Here is a 14,381-nt window from a genome sequence, read left to right as displayed (position 1 = left end):
AACTTCAGGTCAGGTCATGATCTCACGGCTTGTGGGTTTGAGTCCCGTGTTTGGTTCTGTGCTGACTGCTCAGAGTCTGGAGCCTGCTTCAAATTCTGTCTCCCTCTCTCTCTGCCTCTCCCCCACTTGCACAATGTCTCTCTTAAAAATAAACAAACACTAAAAAAAAAAAAGATCATTATTGTTATTTCTTACTTAGATGTTTAGTACAATTCACCAGGAAAGCCGTCTGGGCCTGGAGTTTTTTTGGTGGAAATGTTTTTGACTATAAATTCATTATCTTTAATAAATATAGGCTGGTTGATTTTATATTTCTAATTCTGAGCCAGTTCTGATAAACTATTTTTTAAGGAATTTGTCTATTATACCTAAGTTATGACATTTACTGGTATAAACTTATTCTAAATATTCATTTAAAAACCATTTTTTGGGGGCGCCTGGGTGGCTTCGTCGGTTAAGCGTCCGACTTTCGCTTAGGTCATGATCTCGCGGTTCGTGGGTTCGAGCCCCGCATCGGGCTCTGTGCTGACTGCCAGCTCAGAGCCTGGAGCCTATTTCAGAGTCTGTGACTCCCTGTCTCTCTGACCCTCCCCTGCTCACGCTGTCTCTCTCTCTCCTAGAAATAAAAAAAAAAAAAAAAAAAAATTAAAAAAAACATTTTTTTAATGTTTACTTATTTTTGAGACAGAGAGAGACAGAGGGTGAGCAGGGGAAAACAGAGAGAGAGGGAAACATCGGATCTGAAGCAGGCTGCAGGCTCTGAGTTGTCAGCACAGAGCCTGATACAGGGCTCAAACTCACAAAGCGTGAAATCATGATCCGAGCAGAAGTTAGTCACTTAACTGACTGAACCACCCAGGTGTCCCTAAATATTTTTATTGTCTTTTCAAATGTCCTTAGAATCCTGAATGATGCCCCTTGTCCCCTCTTTCATTCCAAATATTGTTAATTCTTGTGTCTTCCTTATTCCTTTGATGAGTCTTGCGAGGAGCCTGTGAATTTATTAATTCTCTGACAAACCACAGCTGACTTTGTGAATTTTCTGTGCTGTTTTCTATTTTCTTGATTTTTGCTCTTATCTTTATCATTTCCTCCTATTTATTTTCGTTTACATTTTGCTCTTTTTCTAGTGTTGTAGTGTAGAAACTCAGATAACTGAATTCGAACTTTCTTCTTTTCTGATATAGGCATTCAAAAGTGTAAGTTTCATGCTTAAGCACTAGTAGAACTATATAACACAAAATTTAACATCTATATTTTCATTCAGTTCAAACTGATTCCTCATATCTTTATGATTTCTCATGGTATTTAGAACTGTATTATTTAATTTTGAAACATTTGGGAGCCTTTCCAGATATCTTATTAATTTCTAACTTAATTCCACTGTGGTCAGAGAACAATGCTGACATATATCGTCTTCTGAAATTTATTAAATTTATTTGTATGGCCCAGCATATGGTCTACATTGGTGAACATCCCATACATATTCAGAAAACATATATATCCTTGGGTTGTTGGGTGTACTATTCTATAAATATTAAATAGGTCAAGTTGATAGTCTCAAATATTCTATATTTTAATGCTTGTTTTTTTATTCATTTATTCTATCAACTTCTGAGAAATAGGGGTTATAATCTCCAGTAATGACTGATGACTGTGGATTTGTCTGTTTTTCACATTAGTTCTTTCAGTTTGCCCTTCATGAATTTTGAAGCTCTGTTATTAGGTATGTACATTATGAAGAACTATTATGTCTTTCTTATGAATTGTCTCCTTTATCATTATGATAAATCCTTCTTTAATTCAGAAAGACTCTTTGGAAGTCTCCTCCATCTGATATTAATATAGCCATACCAGGTTTTTCTTATGGATTACTGTTTACAAGGACCATCTTTTTCCATTCTTTAAGATATTTGTGTTTATTACAGTATATGTCTTATAGACAACATTGCTTTTTTTTAATCCATTCTGATAATCTCTGTCCTTAATGTTTTAGTCCATTTCACTTTGACTTATGTATTGAATACTGAATTTCTATGTATCATCCATTTATCCCTTCTATTCTTTGTTTCTCTGTTGCTCCTTTCCTGCCCTTTTTCTTCTGAGTAACTAAAATAATTTTAGTAATATGTTTTACATCCCCTATTGTATTTTCAGGGGAGGTTGTTTGTTTTTTATTTGTTTTTGTGGTTAACGTTATGGAGTTGCTCTACAGCTAACAATATGTATCCTTAACTTACTATATTCCATTAAGATCAGAAACTTCACAACTGATACTTCCTACTTTCTATTTCACAAAGGTAACAACCTTAAAATATAGAGCTACTCCCAACCTCTTGTGTTATTATGGTCATATTCACTTTTATATACATTATAAACTCCACCAAATAATGGTGTTACTTTTGCTTTAAATATTCAATTGTCTTCTAAAGAATGATAAGAAAATACATGTTTCTATAAATATCAACTAATTCACCATGTCTGGTGTTCCTTATTCTTTCCTATAATTTCATATTCCCATCTGGCTTCATTTCCTCTCAGCTAGAAGAACTTCCATTCACATTTCTTATAGAGTATGTTTTCTAGAAATGAAGACTTTACATATTTGTTTATCAGAAAATGTCTATATTTAATCTTATTTTTTTAAGAGTCTTTTATTTGGCCATTGAATTCTAGGCTAATAATTTTTTTCCACTGCTTTAAAAGAAGTTCCATTTTCTTCTGATTTCCAAAGTTTTTATTTGTGAGAGGGGGAGGGGCAGAGAGAAGGGGACAGAGGATCCAAAGTGGGCTCTGTGCTGACAGCAGCAAGTCCTATAAGGGGCTTGAATCATGACCTGAGCTGAAGTCTGACACCTACCCGACTGAGCCACCAGGCGTCCCAGATCTCCAATGTTTTTTGATAAGAACTAGGCTATCATTATTTTCTTTTTATGTAGGGCATCTTTTTTTCTTTTGTTGCTTTGGTTTTTCTCCTTATGTTTTATTTCTAGCAACTCAATTACGATGTTAACAGATGTTAATTTCTTTGTATTTATCCTGCTAGGTTTCACTAAGTTTCCAGGATCTGCAAATACATGTTTGTTTGGTTTTTTTTTGTTTTGTTTTGTTTTTTTTAATGTTTTATTTATTTCTAGGAGAGAGAGAGAGAGAGAGAGACAGCATGAGGAGGGTCAGAGAGAGAGGGAGACACAGACTCTGAAGTAGGCTCCAGGCTCTGAGCTGGCAGTCAGCACAGAGCCCGACGCGGGGCTTGAACCCACGAACCGCGAGATCATGACCTAAGTGAAAGTCGGACGCTTAACCGACTAAGCCACCCAGGCGCCCCTGTTTGTTTTTTAAAGACTTTTTTTAGAGCAATTTTAGGTTTACAAAAAAATTGAAAAGGAGGTACAGAGACTTCTATATAACCCCTTAAATCTATGTATTTGGAATCAAATTAGAGAAATAGATCAGTCATTTTGTTTTCAAATATTTTTTTCTGCCTCTTTCTTACTTACTCTTTTATTCTTTTGGTGTTCCAGTTACCTGCATGTGCTATTATCCAACATGCACTATGGTTCTGTTCACTGTGTAAAAACTCTCATTCTCTCTGTTCTTCAAATTGGATAATATCTATTGATCTCTTTTAAAATGTATGGACTCTTTCTTTTGACACCTCTAAACTGTTATTAAGACCACTTAGTGAATTTTTCACTTCAATTTCAATTTCCAAATTTCCATTTTTTAAACAGTTTTCCTTAGCTGGCTAAGATTTATTTTACTATCCATATAGTATTTTCCTTTAAGTCTTTGAAGCATATTTATAAGAGGGACTTTAAAGTCTTTATCTGTTAAATCTGATATATAGGCCTTCCTGGAGTTGATTTTGACTGCATGCTTTTCTTTATTATGGGTCATATTTTACTGTTTCTCTGCATGTCTGGCAAATTATGAAACTCAATATAGGATACTATAATTGATACACTGTAAAGACTCTGGATTCTGTTATGTTCTTCTAAAGAGCAATGATTTTTATTCCAGTAGGTAATTTAGTTAATAGTTGATCCCCTTATACTTTTGTAGGCCTAAATTTATTCTTTGTTAGGCTGATATGCTGAAAGCTCGGGGTATTGCCCAGACCTCTCTATCTTGGTAGGACTCATCCTCCAAATTCAATCTTCCCTGTAGACTTTTTTGGAACTTTAGATTTTGTTGGTTTGGGTCTAGAATAGGCTTTGTTGTAGGTGATGATCTCTATTCTTAAAACCTAGCTTTGTTACTTCAGCAACATGCCAGAGTGTTAAAAAGTATTTTGCAACTCAGACTGGTTGGAACTCCAAATTCCCCAGCACTGCTCTACCATCAGTATCACAATTCTACTTTCATCCCTGTGGCAGTCAAGCTCTGGTTAACTTTGGGTAGTCTCATCCAATGAATGTGCAGTCTAGTCCTAGCCAAGATCATGGACATCTGACTCCCAACCTCTTTTCAATAAACTGTTTATACAAAAGTTATTTCCAGATTTACTTGGGAACATTTACAACTATAGAATCAAGGGACCTCAGAAGGTCACCTAGACAAAGAACTATATAATTTTTAAACTATTGAGATCTTAGAGATTTAAGAACCCCTTTCATTTCAGAATAATAAAACTGCAAACCTAAAAAGTTAAGTACAAATATTCAGCTTCACCAATTTCAAAGTATTTTCATTATTTTACCTCACTTGATCCTCATAACAGTATCATGAGGTAGGTCTAAGTATTATTATATCTGTTTTATATGCAAGCAAACTGGCTCAAATATAAACGCATTCTTGGTTTCAAGAAGTATCTCTGATGTTTATAATATTCATACTTGACTCCTCTGATAGGAAGACCTTATGATTAAATGGATGATTACTATGATTACTATTGGTTACACCCATTTACGGAATGAGTAATTACCTATTACCTCTACAGAGGGCACTGTAAAGGTTGGTCCTGAAAGGAAAAGATTTTTCTTTTTTTAGTCTCAAACCGAAAAAACTCATACTGGCATATTTCTCAAAATAGGTATTGCAATTAGGTTAAGGCATTAAGCTTTCCTACCTGCAACAGTTAGCCTTTTAATTGATGCATTTGTATTTAATAGAAAGGACCAGGATTGATCCCATGCATCTAGTAGAGGAGAAAATGAAAAGAAGTAGGACAATAATCCCACTCCTTTCCCTTTTGGGAAAAAGATGATGATCTATATTCTTTTTTTATTTTTTCAATGTTTATCCATTTTTGAGAGAGAGAAAGAGAGAGTCGGAGAGGGAAAGAGAGAGAGAGAGAGAAAGTGCACATACAGGGGAGGGGCAGAAAAAGAGGGAGACACAGAACTCCAAGCAGGCTCCAGGCTCCGAGCTGTCAGCACAGAGCCCGACATGGAGCTCAAACTCATGGACCATGAGATCATGATCTGAGCCGAAGTCGGACACCTAACAGACTAAGTCACCCAGGCATCCCAATGACCTATATTCTTAATTTCATCCCTGCACAGGTAAGGACATTCTTACATACAAACCGTATATATTGATGAGGCAGAGAAAGCACTATAAAAGGTGAAAAAGAGAGGGACTTTGGGGGCCTTTATCTGTAAAGCTCAATGTTTTACTTGCTACTTACAGATTATTCCAGTCATTTGAGGCTCTTTACATGAAAAAGATGATTAAGAAGCATGATTTTTTCAAGAATATGGTTTCTCCTATTTGGAAGTTACATCTGGGGGCACCTGGGTGACTCAGCTGGTTGAGCGTTTGACTTCGGCTCAGGTTATGATCTCATGGTTCATGGGTGTGAGCCCTGTACTGACAGCTCAGAGTGTGGAGACTGGTTCACATTCTGTCTGTCTGTCTGTCCCTCTCTGTGTCCTTCTCCTACTTATGCTCACACTCTCTCTCAAAAGTAAACAAATAAACATTAAAAAAACAGTTGAATGTGACTCTAAATGGCATAAAGGTGGATTAAGGATTTAAGGGAGGAGAAAGGCATGGGATACTTGGGGTTATTTGTAATTGATTCCAATTCAGGTCACAAGAAAATAAAAAGATTTGAGAAACACATTTGTAATACACATGCCTTTTTGTGAGAAGCTGAGTATCATGATCAAAGTTGAGGAGCCGAAAGTGGTAAAAACTTCTAACAATCACTATATTCATTAAAGCCATTTCTTCCACTGTTCTATAACAATTTAGAGTCCCAAGTAAACTATCAGTCTGATGAAGAAAGACACTAGGAAGAGTTAAGATCATTCTATCACAGGGTATAAAGTGAGCTGGAGATCAGGGTAGAAAAAAGGGGGCAAAATTAAGGAGTTAATCAAGACTAGAGAGGAAGACCCAAAGTCCCAGGGGACAGTTGATTAGAAACACACACTCTGCTTTATTATTTCAACAAGGATCGGTCCTACCAGTGTTGTTCATATTTACGCTGTACAACATACTTTGTTTTCTTTTTCAATTCAAGAGTAGGGAATTTTTACATTAATTTATGTGATTTCCTCCAGAATATTTAAACTTCAGTATTTTAGGTCACTGTGAAAAATGCTTCCAACTTTACTACAAGTTGTTTATCATAAGTCTGCTGCCTCTAAGGTAAGTATCTGATGGAACTATAGACAAATATGGCTTTGCAAAAAATACATGTTTTCTTATGTAACTTAGAATGCACTTCAATTTGTTACCAGGATATAATTGTTCCTGGGATATAATTGCATAACTTCCCAATTTTGTGGGATTAACTTGGAAGATTGTCATCAATTCCCAAACAGGATTTTTTTAAATGTCAGCAACTTTACAATAAATTTAAAAATGAAAGACTACAGGATATCAGAATAAATAAAAATAATTTATAGTACAAAAAATAATTTATAATACAAACTAATTTTAATTATTCAAGGTATAATAGATTAACACCTAACTTATAAATAGCCCCAAAATATCAGGCAAAAAAGCCTGAATGTTTTTGAGTAACCATTTTCTATAGCTTAAATTCTAAACATATTCTATTTTTCTCTCTTAAAAGACAAAGATTCTTTAAATGATTTAAAAGAGTCTGTAACTTAGATTATATTATTGGACTCCTATGTAGATGTAAAAATTTATTTTGTTTGTGGGAAGTTAGATCTTTCTTTAGCCCAAAGGCATCTCAAGAGTATATAATTTAGCCCCAGAAGTTTGAATTTCTCTGCCAACTTTACTAATGGAATGTACTTATCAAACAAGTCTGGATTCTCAAAGAAACTAAGGAGGTTTTCCACCACTTCCCCAAATAAACCTGTTCTCAGGGTAGTCAAATTCATGGTTTCATAAAAATTTTTATTAAAAATGAAAAATGAGTCTTTTTAATCAAAGTGCCAACACAGAGTGAGATGGCAGCAGGGGTGTGATGTGAGCCCGCAGCGGATGAACCATCATCTAGATCTTAGTACTCAAACTCATGACCTGAACTGATACTTAAAATTTATTATGGTTATTAGAAATGTTATTTTATTATTGTTTCCCTTCTCCAATTCATCCTTCATTTCTTAGGGAAAGAAACTAATATAAAAGTGGAATAAAAAAATAGTGGCTAACAAAACCACAGCATAAGTAAAAGAAGAACCAACATGGGTTCTGCCAATAAAAATGTTCCTTCATGGCTGGCTAACCAACTCAAATGCTTCTACTGACTCACTGGCACGCTACCAAGTGAACAGTTTCAAATGTTTCCAAAAACTGACGGCCACCATTTGTTTGTAACAGATGCTCAAAAATTACAATCATAAATGCTAGGGTTGGAAACAAATGATTAGGTCATTACATTTGTTCTGATGTGGTCAGGACTACTGCAAAAAAACTAGACTATTTTAGTGCTTTGCTAACAAATTTTCTGTATTTTTTATATATAGAGGCCAGATGCCTTTTCCTCAGGGGGGACTTTTCTTACTCTAGATATGGAGTCATACACATGCATGTTTCAGTCTCTTGTACATCACATTCCTCTCATATTTCTTCTGCATTTCAAGTTCTCTGTTATAATGAAAAACTCTTTTTATGTATTCAATGATCAATAATTAAACACTATGAACATTTAAAATATGGTGGGTCCTGCTATGATTAGAGTGAAGAATCTGGTTGTCACTGTCAATATCCACAGGTAAGATATTACCTTCTTTCTTTTTAGTTTCTTATTTTATTGTCATGAAAATTCTATGAAGCAGGGACAATTATTATTGCCATTTTTTAATGTTTATTTTTGAGAGAGAGAGTGTAAGTAGGGGAGGGGCAGAGAGAGGGAGACACAGGGTCCAGGCTCTGAGCTGTGAGCACAGAGCTGGACACAGAGCTTGAATGCACAAACTGTGAGATCATGACCTGAGCTGAAGTCGTATGCTTATCTGAGTGAGCCACCCAGGCGCCCCATTATTTGCCATTTTAAAAATAGCAGACCGAGGCACCAAGAGGTTAAAGAACTTGCTGAAGTCATTGAACTAATAAGTTCTGATTCAGGCTCTTTTATTCCAGGAAGTATGTTCTTCCTACTTGCCACAAGTAATTAGAGGCAGATATCATGTAGAACTAGTTGGAGGGAGTAAACATCTTACAAACTGACAAAAGAATGAAGTAAATTCTGACCAAAGCTGTAGAAACTGGTATAACCTCAAATGAGGACAGATTAACAGAACTTGCTCAACATATGGAGAGAAGAAGTCCAGAATATAGCAGAAGAAAGGCTATTATCTTGGTCAGCTACATAGTGAAAAGGAATCAAAAGCTCATTGCATTAGAACCCACTATGTGTCATCCATAGTGTTTTGTGTATAATTACACTTAGGTTGTAATTTTCCAACTGAGGTTTCATGAATCATTACTTTATATTGCACGCCATACTTTGAAAATCTACATTTTTAAAATTTATTTATTTTGAGGGAGAGAAAAAGAGAGAGACAGAGACAGACAGACAAGCAGGGAAGGGGCGGGGGGGTGGTGCATAGAAAATCCAAAGCAGGCCCCATGCTGACAGTCTTATCCAGGGCTTAAAACTCATAAACCATGAGATCATGACCCAAGATGAAGTCAGAAGCTTAACCGCTCAACTAAATGAGCCACCCAGGTAGCCCTGCAAATCTACATTAAAAAAAAAAAAAAAAAATAGGGAATTCAATTCACTGTTCTAGGGGAAACAATAAAATACCTATTGCTTCACAGACTTGACAGTGTCATGCAGGTTGGCTTACAGGACAGTACAAACTGGATCTGTTAAGAAAACCACCACTCTTTTAACAATATCTGAATAGAGGATTAGGTCTGATGTGCTGAGATAAGTTATTAAAAGGAAGGTAGTAAACAACAATTTTACAAACAAGAAACTGGAAGACAACAAGGGAAAATTTAAGTGCAAATTAAAGCAAGGACTACTTTTAAAACTTTATGTTGACAAATCCGCATGACACAAAACTTAGAAAAATCTGACTAAGAACATCATGATACCACAGAATATATTCTGAGCAATGGAAGATGATTTACGAGATAGGTCATATAGGGGCGCCTGGGTGGTTTGGTTGGTTGAGCGTCCAACTTTGGCTCAGGCCATGATCTCACAGTTCATGAGTTCGCGTTCTGCATTGGGCTCTGTGCTGACAGCTTGGAGCCTGGAGTATGGAGCCTGCTTCAGACTCTCTCTCTCTCTCTTCCCCTTCCCCGCCCACATGTGTGTGTGTGCACGCACATGCTCTCTTGCTCAAGAATAAATACTAAAAAAAAATTTTTTTAAAGACATAAGTCATCTATCAGAGCCAGGTTTTAGCACTTTATTTCTAGAACTTTCATTTAATGTTTATTAAATTTCTATACTAGTTATAAAATTCTCTACATACTTTAATCATTTATCCCATGCCTTATTATGTGAGTGCTTGACATCACCAAAAATAGTTTTGCTAATCACAGTATTTTTCAGAAATGTAATGTCTGACCTGCTCTCGAAAGTGAAGTACAAAACAGAGTGTAGCACTGTGGTACCAAAAAAGAAAAAAAGAATTACAACACCCTTTTCATGGCTTGAAGTCAAACATTCTTTTAAAACTTCTTTCTTATCTTTTCAAAGTCCTAATAATAAAGGAAAATTACTATGCAACTACATCACTATTTTGCTATACACAGATACTTGTACTTAGTAGGAAAGATCTGACAGGTGAAGTCAAGTATATGGAAAAAACAAAAACAAAACTTATACACTGTTATTTCAGGGAGGCCTGTTTCTGCTTTGGAAGATCACATGTGATACTTTGTTTTCCACAACATTATATCCATTATTCTTCCATTTCCTTAATTATTTTGGGCTCTGATTTCATTTGTTTCTCAACATTATCTCTTACCATGTTTTTAGGAAGGGGTCCCAGACTTCTTCAACTCAAATGATTTTACGCTTTATTACCCAAAAGTTACCTCTATTTCGCCATCTCCAAAATGGCAAACTTTGAATTTAACCTTCAGTGACAAAAACTTGTCTTACACCTCCTTCACTAACTACTCCCTAAGAAGCATATTCACAAACTTTATCTCCTGATACTCAGAACCCCAAACTCTCTTCCCATTCTCCCAGTGTGTCAATTTATTTCTAGCTTTAAGTATGCATCACTCCCAAGAGCAGGTCGCCTGTAATGCTTTTCTAGAAAGTTAGAATCTCTTAACCTTGCACTGTAGCCTAAAAATCCATAAATGCAGGTGACACAGCAAGAACTGCTTCCTCGACTCTTAGGCTGCTGTCAGAATATCACATGTGCTGTGAAAATTCACGCTAAGGTATAATGGCAAAGTCCTCTTCTAGTCTATAACTTGGATATTAGCCTAAAGCACTAGCTGGCCCGAGAGGTTTTTTTTTTTTAATCATAGGTCAAAGAGACCCAGTAATTTATGCAGAGAAAAGAAGAAACTAACAGAAGGTGGGCACATATTATGCAAGGGAAAATTAACAGAGGAAGGCTGCAGAGCTGGGGACCTGGGCTTAAAATCTGTGACAGAGACCAGAAGCTGCCCTTATGAAGGAGAGAGAATACCTCTTCCAAAATACAAGGGAAGACAAGAAAAATACAAGTAACTGTTGACATAAAGAAGATAACCGAGCTACCCCCAGGATCAATTTGTTTTCATAAAACCTGGGAGCAAGATGATGACGCAGGGGTGAGGGTTGGGAATAATGAAGGAGAAAGTACTACTGAACTCTCAACAGAGATATATTTGTTTGAAAGAGAGAGAAACCAGAGCTTTCCACAGTTCACAATGAAGAGAAAGAAGCATCTATCATGTACTAGCAGATGTGCACATGCTTCACTACAGACTATCTCAGGAGGCCACAAGATGGGGGACTAGTACAGCAAAGTTCTGCTAAAATTGAGAATTTCGTAAAAATTGACTGGAGAATGTCACAAAATGTTAGCTGTTAAACACGGGGTAAGTATATAGGGGCTTCATTATACTATTCTACTTTTATATACTTTTGGAAGTGGTTATAATAAAAAATGTTTTAAAAAGGTGCCTAGCTATCATATGACCTGAGGGCCAACAGTCATGTTCCTCAGTAAACTCAACAATAATGGCTGAACTTTCCATAAGATTTTAGAAATTTCAGAGATGCAACTGGTTATGTTTATATATGTATACACATAAGGACTTTAAAATTCAATGAAGAGGCAAAAATAATTCTATTTTGACCAGAATGGGTTCCAAATTTGTTCTAGGGAGTGAGAAATACAAATCTGCATTAAAATCAAGCTAAATGTGTTAGAGGTAATTAAAATCAAGCTAAATGTAGTAGGGCCAGAGAATGAAAGAAATGAGAAATAGTTTTTTTACTATGCATATACCTGAAAAGGAAGATTATAAACACTTACTTCATCTCCAGAACTTCCTCTAAGTGTTTCCTTCTCTCCGCTCGAAGATTGGTCAAATGAGTTTCCTTTTCTGCCAGAGACTGTTGGGTAGAAGACAGCTTTGCTTTCATGGACTCCAGTTCCTGCTTTACTTTCTCCATGGCCATCAGCAACTCCTCCACCTATGGTAAGTATGAAAAAAGAGGAAAAACTGAACATTTTTATCAATTAAAGACAGAGGAGTAAAGTAACGGGCAATTCCTGGGTCTACAAATTAAAAAACACACACGTATCAAAAATTCTGTACTCTTCTTGGATCAAACATATATATCAAGACAATATACCAGATAAAGAAATAAATCTCTGGTTTTCCCCCTACTCTAATTCCTTTCAGGGTACACCAAAAAGAACTTTATTTCCTTTCTGATAAACACAAGTGCATATAAGGCATTAGTTCAAGAAGTCACACTCTGCCACAGTCAGTCCCTTTTGAAGATTTGGAAGTGGTCCACAAGTACTCATAGAAATAACAATATAACACAGATTAAAATATAGGAACAAAATCACAGAATATGTTTCTAGAAGGATTTTAGGACATAAACGTGACTAATAACACTCAGTATAAACATAAATAAGTCATTTTTATTCATCCAAATATTTTTCTGTTTACACCTTTAAAAAGAATTTCTTTTTGAAGAAATAACTGGAATTCAATCAGATAGTTTCTTGCTCTAAAGCCAGGTAGGTAGGCAGGCTTTTCTCAAAAGAAGGCAGGAAGAAAAAAGAGAAGTACATGACCATATAGAGAGGAGACAGGAGGCTTTAAAAAGATTTTTTAAAAAATCCTGAGGGAAAGAACAGAGAACTCTAAAACACAAGGAACTAAGAGAACACAGTATGTACTTCATCCATCTTTCCACTCATGCTGGGTGGTGTCCAAATCAGAATTACTTAAATAGACATGTTCATTTTAATTCGGAAGCAAAATATATGCTGGCAAAAATGTGTTAATACCAAAAACCAACCTGAACCAGGTAATCAACAAGCCAACTGCACCAATCACAAGAGTTTATATCAGGTTGCTGCTTGCCAAGAAATAATTTTGGTGACAACAAGCCTTTTCAGAGAAGAGGTGGGGGATTTGCCATTCATTGACTCCTACATAAAACCAACTTGTGTGATACTAAAACTGAGAACAGTGTAGAGACAAAACTGCAATATAACAAATCAGAGTTGTTAACAGACCCCAGGATATTAGTGTGTTATACCCTACCAAAGTTTCCACGTTGATTGGTAACAGCTGCTAAACAGTGATAGCAAACAGACACATTTAGTGTTTGGCACCTGAATCACCTTACTATGCGTATATTTTCAGAAGTGATCAAGTTAATGTTCTCAGTTAAAAGCTGTGAAAATACTGCTGTAAGAATATATATTATTATGCAGCTCTCCTCGGGTATGTATTCACGTTATCTACAAGCTTTATGTAAACATAAATCACTATCCACCCTTTAGAAAACTACCAGTAAGGATGATTCCATTTTAATCTGTTTAATTCATGTAAAATCTTATTTAAAACTGAACTGAAATGCCACGGTATGTTCTTGTATCAAAATCACTCATGGGCAGCACCCTTTATAGAAGCCCTAATAAAGTGTGGTATGTGTTCATCTTTGGTGAACTCACCTTAAACAAATTTCAAAATATCTCCCTCTCATCCTTCACTACTCGAAGGCATGGTATCAGTTTCTTACATAACTTAGATATTACATAAATACATAAGCAAACATGTATAACAACTTATTCCTCCTCTTCTATAACAAAAAGGAAGTCCACTTTATATATACTCTTAGGAACCTAAAATTTTTGGTAAGCTTTTCATTGAAATACAACACAAATACAGAAAAATCCACAAATGATAAACATGCAACTTGAAGAATCTTCTCTAAGTTGAACATACCTATGTAATCAGAACACAGACAAATAAACAGAATATTAACAGTTCCCTAGAAATGTTTCTCATATCCCCTTTCCAGATGAAGAGTAACCATTATTCTAGCATTCTACATCAGTTTTGCCTATTTAAGGTTACACAAATGGAATTATACAGAATGAAATTTTAAGTACAGATTTTCTTCACAGTGTTAGGTCTATGAGATTCACCTATGTTGTTGGGTATAATTATAGTTGTATAATTCTCTTAACTGTATGGAATTCCATTGTGTGAAAATAGCAAAATTTACTGAAGGCACTTTTGGCAAAAAGAAAAAAAACTTTTTTCCAGTTTGACTGGGAAATAACTGACATACACCAATCACTGTGTAGTTTTAAAGTAAACAGCATGATGGTTTGATTTACATAGATATAAGTGAAATGATCACAATAGGGTGAGCTAATACGTATCATCACATATAAATACAATAAAAAGAAGAGAATGAAGAAAAAGCTGATTTCCTTCTTCTGAATTTTTTTAATGTTTATTTTTGAGAGGCGGAGGGGGGAGGGGGGGAGAGAGAGAGAGAGAGA

The 14,381-nt window shown here is 35.6% G+C and overlaps 1 protein-coding gene across 5 annotated transcripts in view; it reads right to left on the bottom strand.

Moving 5' to 3' along the window:
- The window catches only part of ERC1 (ELKS/RAB6-interacting/CAST family member 1), a 490,295-nt gene that overhangs the window by 222,395 nt on the left and 253,519 nt on the right, over positions 1 to 14,381 (bottom strand). For all 5 annotated transcript variants that reach the window (XM_077759231.1, XM_077759233.1, XM_077759232.1 and 2 more), the window contains one exon: positions 11,877 to 12,037. In XM_077759231.1, the coding sequence (XP_077615357.1) occupies positions 11,877 to 12,037 (161 nt within the window). The remainder of the gene's footprint in view (positions 1 to 11,876; positions 12,038 to 14,381) is intronic.

The sequence above is a fragment of the Crocuta crocuta genome, unplaced genomic scaffold (genome assembly GCF_008692635.1).
Source record: "Crocuta crocuta isolate KB4526 unplaced genomic scaffold, BGI_CrCroc_1.0 scaffold72, whole genome shotgun sequence".
NCBI classification, from domain to species: Eukaryota; Metazoa; Chordata; class Mammalia; order Carnivora; family Hyaenidae; genus Crocuta; species Crocuta crocuta.
The sequence above is the reverse complement of the archived record's forward strand: the minus strand, read 5'-3'. Positions and strand labels throughout refer to the sequence as shown.